The 15,548-nt window shown below is 45.0% G+C and overlaps 1 protein-coding gene across 1 annotated transcript in view; it reads left to right on the top strand.

Annotated features, from left to right (window-relative positions):
* SHROOM3 (shroom family member 3) overlaps positions 1-15,496 on the top strand; it is a 242,243-nt gene extending 226,747 nt beyond the window's left edge. The window contains exons 10-11 of the mRNA XM_081813144.1: positions 2,814-3,007; positions 12,581-15,496. Coding sequence (XP_081669270.1) covers positions 2,814-3,007; positions 12,581-12,874 — 488 coding nt within the window. The 3' untranslated portion in view covers positions 12,875-15,496. The remainder of the gene's footprint in view (positions 1-2,813; positions 3,008-12,580) is intronic.
* The last annotated feature ends 52 nt before the right edge of the window (positions 15,497-15,548 follow it).

The raw sequence follows: 15,548 nt of genomic DNA, 5'->3' as shown, positions 1-15,548 counted from the left end.
TAAGTCCCTGGCAATACCCACAAAGAAACTTACATTTAAACTCCTTCCATGGGGGTGGTGGTAAGTCTAGGACAACCTTCCTGATGTTTTCCTGCCTCCAGAGATTCCGACCCAAAAGTGACACTCCATCTCAGTCTTAGGAGAATGGCTCTGAGGAGTAGGACGTGGGACTGACCGCCCTTGAGTTACCAGGCACTTGCCCAACAACAAAAATGCTCCTGGTACATCATTCCTGTGGTGTTTAGAGGGGGTTACCACAGAGGCATTGTGTTCTTCTGGGTTTCAGAAAGAGGCTGGACTATGGACAGGCTGTGGTCAGCTTTCTTATCAAAGTCACGCCATGTCCATCAGAAAGGATAAAGAATAGAGCAGTCAGTTAATAATAATATAATAATATTATTTTATTAATAGTGGTGACAACTGCCATTAATACCGTTAATATTGTTCACATTCTTTGTGTTAATCATTGTATTAATTTTTTATATAAACATTATTTCATTTAGTCTTCACAAGAACCTTCTGACATAGCTACCAACTTTATCTCCCTTTTACAAGTGAGCAAACTGAAGCACAGAGAAATTAAGACCATGCCCAACCAAAGTCCTAGAACATGTGAGAGTGGTGGCATCTGAATTTGAACTCGGCACTATGACCGTGCCCGCTCTCTTAATGATTTTACAGTGCCCCCAACTCAGTAAGCAAGCAACTGCCCATTCTCTGTCAGAGTCACCTGGATAGAGAGCCCCCCAGGGGTCCGTGTGGAGAGAGGCAGGGGGAGTGAGCCCATCAGAGGCCTCCGCAAGGCAGAGGTGAGCACAGACTGTAAGAAGGATGAAGCCTAGACAAATGGGTTTATTTACTACACTGACATCCATCCACGTTTCAAGAGTTAGGATGGATGTTCGCTTCATCCTGAACAGCAAGAAAGACCAGAATGTGGGCACGCTCTTACGGTTTTGTTCAGCTGGTGAGCCTCTGCTCCTGAAGCCGCCCTGAGCGTGTGTTTACTATGGTGTGATGCGTCCCAGACCCCAGGCACCGGGGTGAGCCGTCTTATTTGCCATTCTTCTGCTTTCTCCTGGGTTATTGCAGTATTTTCTTGCATGTTTGATTTCCTTAAAGGATGACTATGGGAAAGGTTTAGGGTGGTTTTTGTTTTCTTTTTAATTTTCAGTGAAAGCTATGTGGATTGATGGACTGGAACTCCACAGTTAGTGGCTTCTAGACTAAATAAAAACAGCATTTCATCTAAATTTGGTCTTGCCTTTTAGAAATTTCCAACTAATCCTAACTAAATTACTAACAGGAATACTATGTTTTGATTTGCGGGAGGGGGAGAAAGGAAAGAGTTATGGAGTCCTTATGAGCTCTTTGAATGTTTATTGGAGACTCTCCTAATATGAGGCCTGAACCATCCCCTTATCCATCCCCTTCTTCAGACTTGGCAGAGACTAACTGAGGTGAAGTGATTTATCCAGGGTCATGTGTTTAGCAAACATTTACTGAGTTCCTACAATGTGCAGGGCAGTCCACTGGGTTCCATGAGGGACCCAAAGATGTGTCTCTGTGGGTGTGCCAGTCACTTAAGTATGGGTGTTTGTAGTAGATCAAAGTTAGGAGCTTCCATTCATTCTGTTCTCTGACCACTTGCTTTAGAAAGTCCAAAGGAACTTACAAATACATCCTTAGCAAAGCATTTCCTAGCGTTCTCTCAGTCAATTTAGAAGTGAAATGGTCATGTAACTTTTGCTGCAGAGACCTTCTGGAGAAATTTCAAAAGGGTGGCATGTGCCATCTTCTGGTGGAAAGGAGCATTGCCCTGTTGTGCGTGAGACTCGGCAAAGAGCCTTTGTGAGGGGTAGTTAATTAAATGCCTGCGAAGCCAATTTGTAATGCAATGAATATATCTGGGGGAAAAGCGTATCAAAAGACCTTTTCCAGTTTCTTCAATTAACTGAATTAAATGTTGCTTAGAACATTTATCATTAAACTATATTGCTTAGAAGAATAGTCCTAGCAAGGAGGAAACTAGTAAAAATGACTTTTTTTTTTTTTTGTGGTTCTTTATTCCTCAGTAAAACGATGGCCTAGATGTTAAATAAAGTCACCAGATTGAAATACCTCTCCCAGAGAACCTAACCCACTTCCACAGTGTCATTTCTTCAACTGGTAGCATCTGACCTATACTCTGAGAGACAGCTTGGTTATAGTAAAACAGAGAACACTAGATACTGGGTTTCTCAATTCCTGGTTTGTTCTCCAAACTCTCAAAACCCCTGCTGTGTAACTAAGGAGTCGACTTCACATCTTGTCCTCACTGACCAGCACAGGCTCTAGGTCTCTTAGGCTCATCTGGCGCATCATGCTTACATGAGACGGAAAAGTGGTAAGTGTCCAGGCAGCAATTAGAGCAGGCGTCAGGAAGATTATGGTGGCCCTGGAAGACTAGGTAACAACCTGCAATCTGAGATGTGTGCAGCACCTTGGAAATACCTTCACAGTCATGGAGTCACAGCTCCCCCGTGGTCTGTGAAATAGGGAGTCAACACCATCCTTATATTTATCACAGAAGGAGAAACCCGCAGGGAGGTTAAATGACTCGCCCAGAGTCAACTGGCAGATCCATAAGCCTGACTCCCAGGCTTCTTCCATGGTACTGCCTTTGGCGTTTTCCAGCCCAGGTCTGCCTGAATCAAGAGCCCTATGCAGAGTAGTTGCTCCTTAGTAAATATTTATTCATCCTGATCTCTGGGAAGGGACTGAATAGAACTTTTTACACGTTTCTGAATGGACAGGCAGGTGGTGACATGAAGCTCCTGGAATGTGCTATGAACTTTTTTGTTCTTTATGGTGCAGGAGTGAAGACAAGGAAGCAGTGGGCATGTTGGTCACCTGCCCTGCCTACTACAGTGTGTCTGCTCCCAAGGCCGAACTTCTGAACAAGATCAAAGATATGCCAGAAGAGGCCAACGAGGGAGAGGAGCCGGTGGATGTCAATGAAAAGAAGGTAAAGGAAGAACTGGGGCCTGTGTTCTCCCCAAAAAGAGAGTCAAGGTCCTAGCAAGGCTACTGGCCCCTTAGGGCAGGAGAGTGAGAAGGGCCTGTCACATCACCAGTCCTGCCCGTACCGTCACTGGACCCTCAGCTTCTTGGCACTCAGTGATTTCTCACAGCTTTCCTGTCATTTTCAGTTTTACAGATGACAAAAGTCAAGGTTACTGCCTAAAAGTCACATAACTGAGACTAAAACCCAGGTTCCCTGCCTCTTAATCCAACACAGAGACACCCCAACACTCTTCTCAGAGCTGACCAGCCAAAGCCCATGGTCGGGGTCATCTTCCTTTCATGTTTCATGGTCAGAAGGACCATGGAAACCAGAAAACGTAGAAACTTTAAGGGAAAAGAGCGATTGTCAAAAGACACTTGTGAGAAGAGGTAACGTTAATCTTTAGGTTCCCCAGCGCTCTCTGCAATACCCCAGGAAAGAGCCTGGAAGCACTATTGGAATTCAGCTGTTAGCAGTTGATACTGCCACAGAAATTTTAAATGTAAAGCATTTTACAAATGCCTGTGATGCCGCCTGTCTTCCCGCATACCCTGGAGATCTGAGCCCCACGGTGCCTGCAGGGGAGAAAGTGCTTGCCATTCCACTTTCCCTACAGCCCCAGAGGGGCCGCCTGCCTGCCCCCCTGCTTTCAGCTCTCCATATGAGTCAGGGTCAGGCCTGCATGCTGAAAAAGGATTCTTTGTTAAAGCTTGTCTCTTGCTGAGCTTGGAATGTAAGTGGTTCTCAGTGGTACCAATTTCAGGAGCAGCTTTCTTATGTGATTCTATTTCATTTACTCTCTGTGTCCTAAGTTCTCTGGTTTCGGTGTGGGTTGAGACCACAGGATATAGACCCTGGGAGCAGGGAGTCATGGGGCAGGAGGATTTAGGGATTTTGGAAGCCCCTCCATCAGGGGGATTCCTCCCTTCCCACTGCTCTAGGTCCTCTGGCTCCGCGGGCCCCCGAGCATATGGCTGACACACTGACGGGCCACTCTAGTGACACATTCTCCCAGCCCAAGGTTTTCCTGTGTGAACACCTACCTCGTGGCACCTTCTGGCACGTCCCTTACTTCAGTGCCGCCAAATGCCCCCATTTAATGGGTCCTCTGGTCAGGAAAAAAAACCCACCTGCTCTGGTCTCTCCATATTTATCCCAAAGAGGGAGCTCTATAAACACCATTACAGGTACCAGATTGTCATGACCCCTTTCACTGAATATTTGACAGGTTTTTGTTTTGTTTTTTTTTTTACATGTAGACATACCCTATTTTACAGTAGCAGTGGGACAAATTACTCATTGCTTTAAAAAAAAAAAAAAAAGCGTTTCCATCACTTTATTATCAGCCTCTCACTCTGATGATTATGTGGCAAAAGTATTTTTAGACCAAGAATATAAAGGCAGAGGATGAAAACTCACAGGAAGTAGCAGCAGGTACCATGTACCGAGCACTTCTTGTTACGCGGGGGCTGTGTTTTTCATAGTGCTATTATCTTTATTTCCACAAAACTGCTCTCACACCTGTATTGCCACATTTTACACTGAAGTCATCAGAATGAGTCAGGGTGAGAGGAGGAGACAAGGCATGCAAGACAAAGGACTGGCCTAGAAAAAAACCTGGAAAAACACAGGGAGCGTATGTACACTGAAGAAAGCTTTTGCCAGAAGTTTGATATTTTGTGATGTAAAACAAAAAGGCCCCTGCCTCAGTCAGAAATTACCAAATTTAGAGGATCACAAAGGAAGGCGATGAATCCCAGACGATGAGGCTGGGAGGCTCCACAGGGGCCAGAAGGTCATGGAGGTCACATGGGGCTCTGTGTAAAAGGCTGAAGAGTTTGGATCTTACCGTTGGGCAGTAGAAGACCCTGGGAGATTTTTTTTAATGAACTACAAGCTTATTCATGTGTGACAGAATTTTCACTAGTGTCACTTGCATTTACATATCTGATTTGGAAACAGAAAATATGTGAGTTTTAAACAATGTTGGGGAAGGCATCTATTAGTATTCTCAGCAGAGAGTTGAAAATGCAGTTCCCTTCCTGATATACAACAAACTTTCCTAAGGGTGATTTTAAAAACTGATGCTGGGTCAAGATTGTTCCAAGGCAGAGTACAGCCGTCTGCTAACTTTCACAAAGTAATAGTTTATTACCTAATATTTAAAGTTATTAATAACCTGAGATATACTTCTAGGCATGAAATTCACCAAGAGTCTGTGGAAACTAGACTCCCAATTTATTAATAAATATTTTTAAAAATTGAAATTAGCCTTTGAGATCAATTCTACTTTAACATATTTTTATGTATACATCATAGATGATGGATTATAACGTTCCAAGTAAATGTAAGCATTAAGGTATGAAACCCTTTCATCGTCTGAACTTCTGTCTGAACATAACTAAAGACAGTCTAATAACTAGAATTTTAAATTATTTGCCTAACCCTGCCATATCTAATAGGCAAAAATTTGCTTCAACAGATCCCATGATTCTTTATTCTGAAGGCCAAAAGGCTTTGGCTTAGAGACTTAATGGAATATTTCCAAAGGCAAAAAGAATCTGTTGTTTCTCAGAATTGGCTTTCCCCAAGAGATCATTAGCGACCCAGATGGGCTCTCAGCTGCCCATTTCTGTTGCTCTTCTTCATTCCTCAAGTTCCAGATTTCTCTGTGGTCTTTCTGTCTTTCAGCCTGAAAGATTTGCTCCAGCATTTCTTTTAGAATAGGGTCTGCTGGTGACAGTTTCTCTTAGCCTAATTCTTCATCTAAGAATGTCTTTATTCTGCTGCCATTCCTGAAGGATATTCTCACTGGATATGGGATTCTAGGTTGACTGTTCTTTCTCTTTTAGCACTTTAAAATTGTTGTTCCACTTTCTTGCTCCCATGGTTTCTGATGAGAAATGCACAGTCATTTAAGTATTGTTTCTCCTATATGCCATGTGTTGTTTTTCTCTGGCTGCTTTCAAAATTTTTTTTCTCTTTCATTTTCAGCAGTTTCATTATGATCGTGTGGGCCTGATTTTCTTTGGTTTCTCCTATTTGGCACTTACGAACTTCTTGATTCTGTAAATTTATGTCTTCACCAAATTCAGGAAGTTCTCAGCCATTATGTCTTCAAATATTTTTTATGCACTAATCTCTCTTCTCCTTTTGGGACTTGAGTACTACAAATATTAGACCTTTTGATATTGCCCCACAAGTCCCTGAAGCTCTGTTCAGATTGGATCATTTCTATAGGTCTGTCTTCATTCTGCCAGTGATTTTCTTAATTTCAAATATAGTTTTTAGTTAGAAAATTTCTATTCAGTTAGGTTTTTTGTTTTAGATTTTATTTATTTGAGAGAGAGCGAGAATGAGGGGGTGGAGGGCCAGAGGGACAGGGAGAGAGAGAATCAAAGCAGATTCTGTACTGAGCAGAGAGCCTGACACGGGGCTCAATCTCATGACCCTGAGATCATGACCTGAGCTGAAATCAAGAGTCAGATGTTTGACCGACTGAGCCACCCGGGTAGTCCCCATTCAGTTAGTTTTTTGTAGTGTCTGTTTCTTTGCCAACAACTTATGTCTTCATTCCAAGGGTGTTTCTTTTACCATGGAGAAAAGTTATAAAAGCTATTTTAAGGGCCTTGGTAATCCCAGCATTGGGGTTCTCTCAGGGTTAGCACCAGTTTAATGGTCTTCCCCTGGGAACTGCTCACGGTTTTACTGTTTGTGGTTTTTGTTTTTTATATTGGGTAATTTTGTATTGTATTCTGAACATTTGGGGTATTATGTTGTGAGACCCTGAGTTCTGTTAAAATCCTCTAAAGAATGTGGATTTTTTTTGTTTTTGTTTTAGCAGGCGGACTATTTAGCTTCAGAGTACAAGTTCCGTCCCACCTTTGGGTACAGATTCCAATGTCATTTCCGTTTTCAGAGCCTTTGCTGTATTGTACAGGTCTGTCCCCAAATATGCACCATTCAGAGGTTAGTCTGGGACTTGGGTAGTTGCTTCTATCATAGTTCAGTTCTCAAAGCCTTTGCTGTGCTGCTTTGGTTCTGTCCTACACATGTGCAGCTTGAGTCTGAGCCTAGGCTTTATGTCAGTTCATATACAGACTTTGGGGATCTTCTTTCCAGATCTCGCCTATTCAGTATTTTCCCCCACATTCTCTGGCTCCCAGCGGCCTCTCTGCCTGGGCCTCTGGCTGGAAAGACAAGTTCTCCTGATTATAGCAGCCCGTGCCGTTCTGCATGACCGGGACCACCCTCAATGAAAGAGAAAAAAGAAATCGGAGGCATTCCCCTGACACTCTTCAGGCCAGTGCCTCTGACCAGAAAGAAGGGTTTTTCTCCTGCGGTTTTCAGCTCGGGGACGGGAGCTACTCTTGGGAACCAGGGCCAGGGGAAGAAAAAAGGGACGGTTCAAACAGGATTTTCCCCCCATTCTTGACCTCACGGAGGCCCCTTTTCTGGTCTGCTGGTTTTAAAGGCAGGGCTTTTCTCAGAGTTGTGCTGCCACACTCTGCGTGCACTTCTGCACCGGTCAGAGCGAGAGCATCAAAGGGGGAGGCAGGAAATGAACCCCCGCTCTGGGTCATACTTCACATTTGGCTCCCTGCCCCAACACACTGCCGTCCTTAACTTGACAGAGCCCCCCTTCAGAGTCCAGGGATGTTAGTTGTGCCAAATGGGGAGGGAGGCTGCAGTGGGTGTATGCCATCTTGGCCAAGGTCACGAGTTGTTCGCTCTTCCCCCTCCCCAGGACGTACCAGGAGGGAGACAGCTGTGGCACATTTGCATTTTAGAACAGTCTCTGGCCACTGTGGCGGTAGACCGGAGGCCGAGGTGGTTGTTGGGAGGCCGTTACAGGAAAGTGAGGACACCTGTGTAAGGGCAATATGAGCCGTGAGAAACAGATGGGTTTTTAAAAAGGGGGTGGGGGGAGCCAAGTGGACAGAACCTGGGGACAGATTAGACGTGGAGCATGGTAGAGAGAAGAGGGTCAAGGCTGCCTCTCGAGTTCCGGGCCTACATGGCTGTCCTAACTGAAACAGGGAGGTCCTTTAGGGAAGGAGGATGATGGGCTTAGTTGAATTTAAAGAAATTCAATATTGTTTCTTGTGTGTCAGAGATTCCTGATACCCAGAACCAAGAGACCATGCTGAGTAATAGATCAGCTTTCTGATCACAAGCCCTCCTGAGAGGAAATGAATGATAAAGAACCACTCTTGACAGAGAATGTGCCAGAGAACATTTGAAATGGCAGTTGAGTCCCCAGGATCTTTCTGTTTTGCTCAGGTCAGCCAGCAGGGGGTGGAGGTTTGATCCCATTTCTGTCACTGGGACAAAAATCACCCCTGACTTTTCTCTCTTGGATGAAATTCGGCTGAGAAAACAACCATGTGCTACTGCCTAGATCCTCTTCCATTTAAAACCAAAGAAACAACAACAAAGCCTATGGCTGAAATACCTTTATCCTTCTCATTTTTACTAGCAGGAGTCTGAACTCCACTCTGCCCCCAAACGCCAGGCACGGGGCTAGGAGTCCCGAATTACTCTTACTTGAGATGAAGATGGTCCGCCGGCAGAGGCCAGCCGTGTTAGTAGTGCTGTGATTGGCCATGCTGTCAGCCCAAGTCCTTGAGCAGAAGGCAAAGTGGCGTCGCCATGCAGGGGAGAAGCTTAGTATTCCCCTGCAGGGGTCGCCCTCCAACGAGGGTGTGTGTTGTTCAGCCTGTTGCCAAATCAATGATAGCACGGAAAGTAGTAATAACGCAAACATGTGTACAGTACTTTTCTATTTCCCGGAATGCTTGCACAAGCTTTATTGTATTTGAGCCTCATAACATTCCTATAAACTATTTTAAGGTAGTGATCAAAAAGCCTGACCTGAGCCTCATAACATTCCTATAAACTATTTTAAGGTAGTGATCAAAAAAGCCAGGTCGTCTGGCTCTGGCAAGTTAACTAACCTCTGTCCACCTTACTTTCCTCATTAGTAAAACCAGGATAATAATAGTACCTAGCTCATCGGGTTGTTGTGAGTAGTAATCGAATAGAACACTTAAATAGTGCCTGGCACAGAGAAAAAGCTTAATATTTAAACATTATTAGCTTTAGGCAGGTATTATTATCCCCTTGCTCTGAGTGAGAAAGCGGAGGCCCAAAAGGTCAGGTAGCTTGCCCGATGGTGAGTTTTCTGTCAGAGCCTCCACTCCTGACTCCTGGAGCAGTGAAGAGGCGGGAAGGGGCCCAGCAGGGTTGCTACAAACAGATGGTGAGGTGGGAGGGGAGGGTCTGTTAAACTATATTTAGAGAAAGAACCTTTATAAATAGCATCTCACACCCGGTGACCATGCTAACAGTTTACACCCGTTGAGAAGTTAAGGGAATAAATGTCAATGATCTTGCAAATTAAGTAGCTCCCGAGAGACTAGTATGTTACTAAAACAAACCCCTCCAAAAAGACCTCTATTGTCTCTGCCACAGCAAATTCTGTAGATAGGAGTTGGTAGGGTTTTGTTTTTTGGTTTTTTTTTTTTGAAGAGGTCTGCCTGGCAGAGAAATGGTTGTTTGGTACAGCTAACTTTCCCTTGTTGCCTTCAGTTACTCACATCCCTTTTAACTGCATTTTTTGAAGCCAAATTTCCATAATTTAAAGGCTTAGAAAAATTTTTTAAAAAATCAAATGCCACCCAAATATGCACCACTTGGGCCAGGCGTGACTGATGTGACTGCTCAGTAACTTACGTATCCCAACCTGGCCATATGTGCTCATACATGACATTACAGCCCAGCAAAGAGCTTTCAGAAATCAGAACGCCACAGAGTGGGTACTGGTTCATCCCACAGGATCCTCCCCGCATCATTCCCAGACACTTTGATCTCATTCCATTCCTTCTTACACCATGAAGCCCCCGTGTACACATCAGCTCCTGTACAGAGAGGCTTGCGGCTCTGCCCAGCATCGGTGTCTTTGAGAACTAAAACAGGGTGTGGTGCCGAGGACAGACGGAGGATTAGACTGCTGAGCCTGGTCCCTGGCTGCAGTTCAGCTGTGTCACATTCTTGGCCTGGGGCTCGCCCACCGGGCCATGCTTGCTCGGTAGCTCGCTGCTGGCCTGCATCGGAGCCCGAGAGCGCTGGTGAGCTGAGTCCAGCAGAAACCTAGCCCAACACGTGAGGGCAGACTTCTCCTAACCAGTCACTGCTCATTCACAGATTCAAAATCAGCACGCTTGTCCCTTAAAATATCAGCTTCTAAGGCCACGATGAGGATTTTTTTTAACGATACCAATTAAATTATTAACAAAAGTGCTTTGAGTTCCAAAACCAATGACACAATATTAGTTTCCAAAGAAGCCACAGTTCTAGGAATGAAAAAAACACGAGGCCGTTACCCTCTTTCCTTTCTTCTATTTAGTTTCTTTAAAAGACTTTTCTAGAAACTGCTCAAGACATGAGGTTGAAATGGATCCCACAACATTTGAATAATCAGAGGCCTTTTCGTGAGGCTAGAGTGTAGCAGTGTTGCTGCGTAGTCACCTGCTTCTTTGGATTTGGTGCAACTGGTTTTCTCTGAGAAGGTGCCATCCGGAGACACTGAGAGTGGTGAGCCCAGGAAACGCAGCCTGTAAGTCCTGGGCTGACTTCATGCAGAGGTCAGCCTCTGTCTATCTGAAAAGCAGCAGTAAAGACGTTTGACTTCTCTTAACCCTGTCCAACAGGAATGTGGGAAGATGTAATAGCAGGCAGTGTTTATTTTTCCTACTGCTTTCTATCCGAGTCTCCTTGCTCTTCTTTTCATAGGAACGGATCATCAGACCCTGCTGGGTGTTTTGCTGAAGCTCCTTAGCTGGTTGTGTAGCAGGCAAATACGAGAGCTGCCAGCCAGAATTGGTGGGGGTTTTTTTGGAAAATGAAACAATATCCTCTCCCGCCTGCATTTTTCTGGGTTCAGACTCCTCTGTTGGGGAGTAATATAGACTGTACAGCTTTTTGCACTACTAAAATTATCCTTGATTGACTTTGTCTTAACTAAACAGCTTGAGGAAAGCCAAAGATGATAAGCCATGATGGGACAGTGCAGCAGATGGGAATATTTCAGTCACCCTTTAGCCTTTGGGATTAGGCAAGTCGAGAAGACAAGCTGTCACCATGAAAGCCAGAATTTGGTCATTTCAAGGACATTATGAACCTTACTTAGACTGGAAGATTGAAGTACCTCTGATGGCCCAGCTTCAAGATGGGCACATCATGGAGAAATAAATATTTCCCCATATCATTGTGATTATTGCATTTTCTGGTGATGAAGAAATTGTACAGAAAGTCCTCAGGACCCTTCAGTTCTGTGAGCCAAAATTTTTTCTATTTTTCCGCTTTCTTTTCCTTCCTCTAAAAATGAAGATTTGGTCTAACATCAAAAAATTGTGATCATTTTTTACCAAGTTTCCAATTGAAGTCACGTGGTTTGGTTTTATATATATGCATAAAAAATTTTTTTTGAGCTGGAACAATTTTAGTGGTTAAAGAAATAGGTTTTAACCAAAAAAAGATTATGTCTTTTCTCCATCTGGCTATCTTAGGCTAAGAGAAAAAACGAAAGACTAATTTAAAAATCACAAAGTTTAATTTCTCTTATAGCAAAGTAGTAGACATTTAATATAAATGTAGTCAAACTTGAAACCACTAAGACCCGTACTTCATTCCTTCAATTAAATATATTGGATATTTGTGTTAACTGTTTATATGTATAGAAATTTGCAATAAAGATGGCAAATTATGTAGCTCAGGCAACTGGAGCCCGTGGAGTGCAGTGGAAAGATCATGGGGCTGACTTCTGATAAAGGTCTCAGTGAATATTCACAAGGGTAAATCGTACAAGGTAGTTGCTAAAATCAGGCTGACTTGAGTTCAGGGCAGCCCCACTTAATGGTACGTGCATCTTGGCCCATCACCTCACCTAAGTCTGTTTCTTCACCTTGTGTATGTGGATAAAATAGTATCTACTGCATGACTGTTGGGATGACTAAATGAGATAATCCACCTAGAGTTCTGGCACATAGTAACTGCTCTAGTTAATGGTAACTAGCATTAAGATTCAACTCAGCTCTCTGAGCTTGGGCAAGTCCCTTAATTCCTTCAACTCTTGGCTTCTCTATTTGTAAAACAAGAAATATTTACCCTACTTGCCTGTGTTACTGTAGTGAGGATCAAAAGAGAGCATGTCTTGAAAAGCCTTTCAAAAGTGAGTTAACAAGCCAATTGGGAAGGCAGAGGTGTATGTAGTATGACGACTGGGAAACATTACGAGGTGACATCTAGTCAAGCGTTGGCCTGTGAGGACTGCATAGACTCAGAGAAAGGCAGTTGTAGACAGTCAGGGAAAGGAAAGAATATTGTGGCCTAATGTTGGGGGGCAGTCCATACAGAGTAGGGGACCTTCAGCTGAGCCCTGAAAAGACAGGATGTGGCTGGGAGAAGTCAATCCTCCTTCCACTGACAACTCCACTGGCTAACCTTCGCTGTGTGTCTCCTCTGCGATTACAGGCCGAGCTCATTGGAAGCCTCACCCACAAGCTTGAGACCCTCCAGGAAGCGAAAGGGAGTCTGTTGATGGACATCAAGCTCAACAATGCCTTGGGGGAAGAGGTGGAGGCTTTGATCAGCGAGCTCTGCAAGCCCAATGAGTTTGACAAGTACAGGATGTTCATCGGGGACTTGGACAAGGTGGTAAACCTGCTGCTCTCCCTCTCAGGGCGCCTGGCCCGTGTGGAGAACGTCCTGAGCGGCCTCAGCGAGGATGCCAGTAATGAAGAAAGGGTAGGTGGCCTAGTGATTTAGTTCAGCAATTTTTTCCTCTGAAGCCACGTACACAGAGGGGTGCAATTAAACACAATCCCTTCTCTGGAGAAGATTACGATCTCTTTGGGGCAGAGAGTCCAATGTATAGGTTACCAGGAAACACAGAAGAAGGCATCTTGCATGTGAAGAGGTAATGCTGACACTTCAGGCTCAGGGAATACTTAGGGAAGTAAAAACACAGGTGCGAGAATGTCTTTCCTTCCTTTCTATCCCAGGAAAAAGAAGAGACAACAGCACGGTGGGGGTTGACATTAGAAAAAGAGAGAGGGACGGGGCGCCTGGGTGGCTCAGATGGTTAAGCGTCTGCCTTCGGCTCAGGTCATGATCCCAGGGTCCTGGGATCGAGCCCCGCATCGGGCTCCCGGCTCCGCAGGAAGCCTGCTTCTCCCTCCTCCACTCCCCCTGCTTGTGTTCCCTCTCTCGCTGTGTCTCTGTCATATAAAAAAAAAACAAAAAAAACAAAAAACTACAAAACAAAACAAAAAAAAAGAGAGAGAGAGGGACAAAGAAACTGTTGGGACTGAGGAGAGGGCGCAGGAACAGGGGCTCAAGCTCCAGGGACTCTGCCGGGGCAGTGCGGGGCTGCAGGCCCTTGGTGAGGATGCACCCTCGTGTCCCCACTGCGCCCTCTGCTGGAAGGAAGAGGACAGGTAGCAACAGTGGTGCCCACACTGGATAACATTCAAGTCCTTCGTCTTTGCCTGGCACGGTGGGCTTACACACTTTATCTGCGGGCTCACTGAATCCTCACAACAGGCCAGTACGTGATGGAGCCAGGATAGGAGGGGTCCTGCTGCAGACCCCACGTTTTATTCACTAGGTTGAACTTAATTCTGTAGTTACGGAGCATTCTTCACCTGCTCATCTTTACCGCAAACACTGGCTGTCTGATGTATGCCACCAGGCTCATGGGATACAGCCGTGAGCAAAGCAGCCAGATCCCTGCCCGCAGGGAGCTTATCGAGAGAAGTCAGACAATCAACGCATCTGTAACTATTGTACTTTCATATTATGCTAGAAGGTGATAAGCGCCCCAGCCATCAAGAGGCTTCTTTGCTTTCTGGCTCCTTCTCCTATCTACAGCTCTCTTTCAGTGCCATGAGGGATTTCCCAATTATTTCTCCTATACATTACATTAAAGGGGAAGATTCTTTTTTCCAAATAGAAAAAGTCTAGATCGTATTAAGAAACTGACTGAGCATACAAGAACTTTCTACAGCGGCAACCCCCTTCCTGCACGTACGCTCCTCATGAGGCTGTGCTGAGCCTTACTTCCTCATCTGGAAATGTAGTGCCTGCCTGTCAAATACCCAGTGCTGTGCATGCTAGTGATGAACACCGACTAAAACGCAGGCCCCGCGCTCAAGGAACTCAGTGCAGAATGAGGAAAACCAGCGTGGAAGCAGCGAGTGCATCCAATATGCCGCAACACGGCGACAAATTCAGCCCATGAGACACTTCTCAGGTGTTGGTGGGAGCCCAGGAAAGACTTGGCATATGTGACACTTGAACAGGATATAGGAGAATTTCTTAATTCTACACAGACTAAGAGGGGAGGGCTTCACCATTTAGAGGGAATGTCATGGACAAAGTCAAGAAAGACCATGGCATGTTCTAGAACCATACATATAATGATTGGTGTGTCTAAAACAGAGTGATTGCTTGGTTTTAAAAATCTCAAGTTACAGGAAATAATAGAAAAGTGTCAGGGAACTCACAGGAAGTAGAGAGTTCAATCAACCGGGGTTAGCAGAGAAAGTTCAGTGAAGGTGTGGGAAGGAGTAAGGAGGACCAAGAAGAGATAATGAGGCTCCCTATTCTCCCAGGGTTAGCATCACTTGGAGGAGGGAGTCCTTATTAGAACTCTGTGTCTGTCCTACAGCACTGAGGCCTTGGTGAGCTAATGTAGCCCCCACTACCTGGCAAGGAAGGAGCCAGAGATAGGGGCCCCAGGTTCTTCCTCCCTCCCGTCTCCTGCCCATGACTCCCGTTGGCCAAGCCCAGAGGGAAGGGAGCCCAGCTGGTGCAGCTTGCACCGTTCAGCTTCCTTAGAGCAGGGCTGAGAAGTGGATCTGGAGGGCCCAGCAGTATCCAGCACAGAAAACAGTCACAAAGACCTTGTGGGTTATACCTTATAGATAGGACTTCAGCCAGTAGGCCAGGAAGAGCCATAAACTAATTTTATAACCTAATCTGCCCGGGGAGGAGTGTGACTTATGCTAAGAGTCTAGCCAGAAGGAGTTAGGCTGTTCGTTTAGGCTGTTGTCATAGGGATAGAGACTAGGGAGTGAGAGAATGAGTTTGAATTAGTAAGGCGTGCTAGATGAGGGGAAGAGGAAAGCAGAAACTAAATTTTCGTTTCCTGTTTGGCCACTGGGATGGATGCCACAGGTATGTGAGAGAAGGAACACTGGTACAGTTTTAGTTAGGGGAAGAGGAGCTGTTCCAGAACTAAATTCAGCTCAACATTTAAACGTAACACACACACTCTTGAATACAAATATGTGCATGCTCCCATGCAAAATACATCCATAGTTTTTATAATGATTAATCTTAAACTGAAAGTATAAGTAGAAATGAGGGAAGGAAGAATAAGTGGCTCAACAAATGCCAATTGTAGGATAAAGGTCATGGGGGGTGGGGGGATGGGAGA

The sequence above is a fragment of the Leptonychotes weddellii genome, chromosome 2 (genome assembly GCF_054177405.1).
Source record: "Leptonychotes weddellii isolate Sample4059 chromosome 2, ASM5417740v2, whole genome shotgun sequence".
Taxonomy (NCBI): domain Eukaryota; kingdom Metazoa; phylum Chordata; class Mammalia; order Carnivora; family Phocidae; genus Leptonychotes; species Leptonychotes weddellii.
This window is presented reverse-complemented; position numbering and strand designations above follow the sequence as displayed.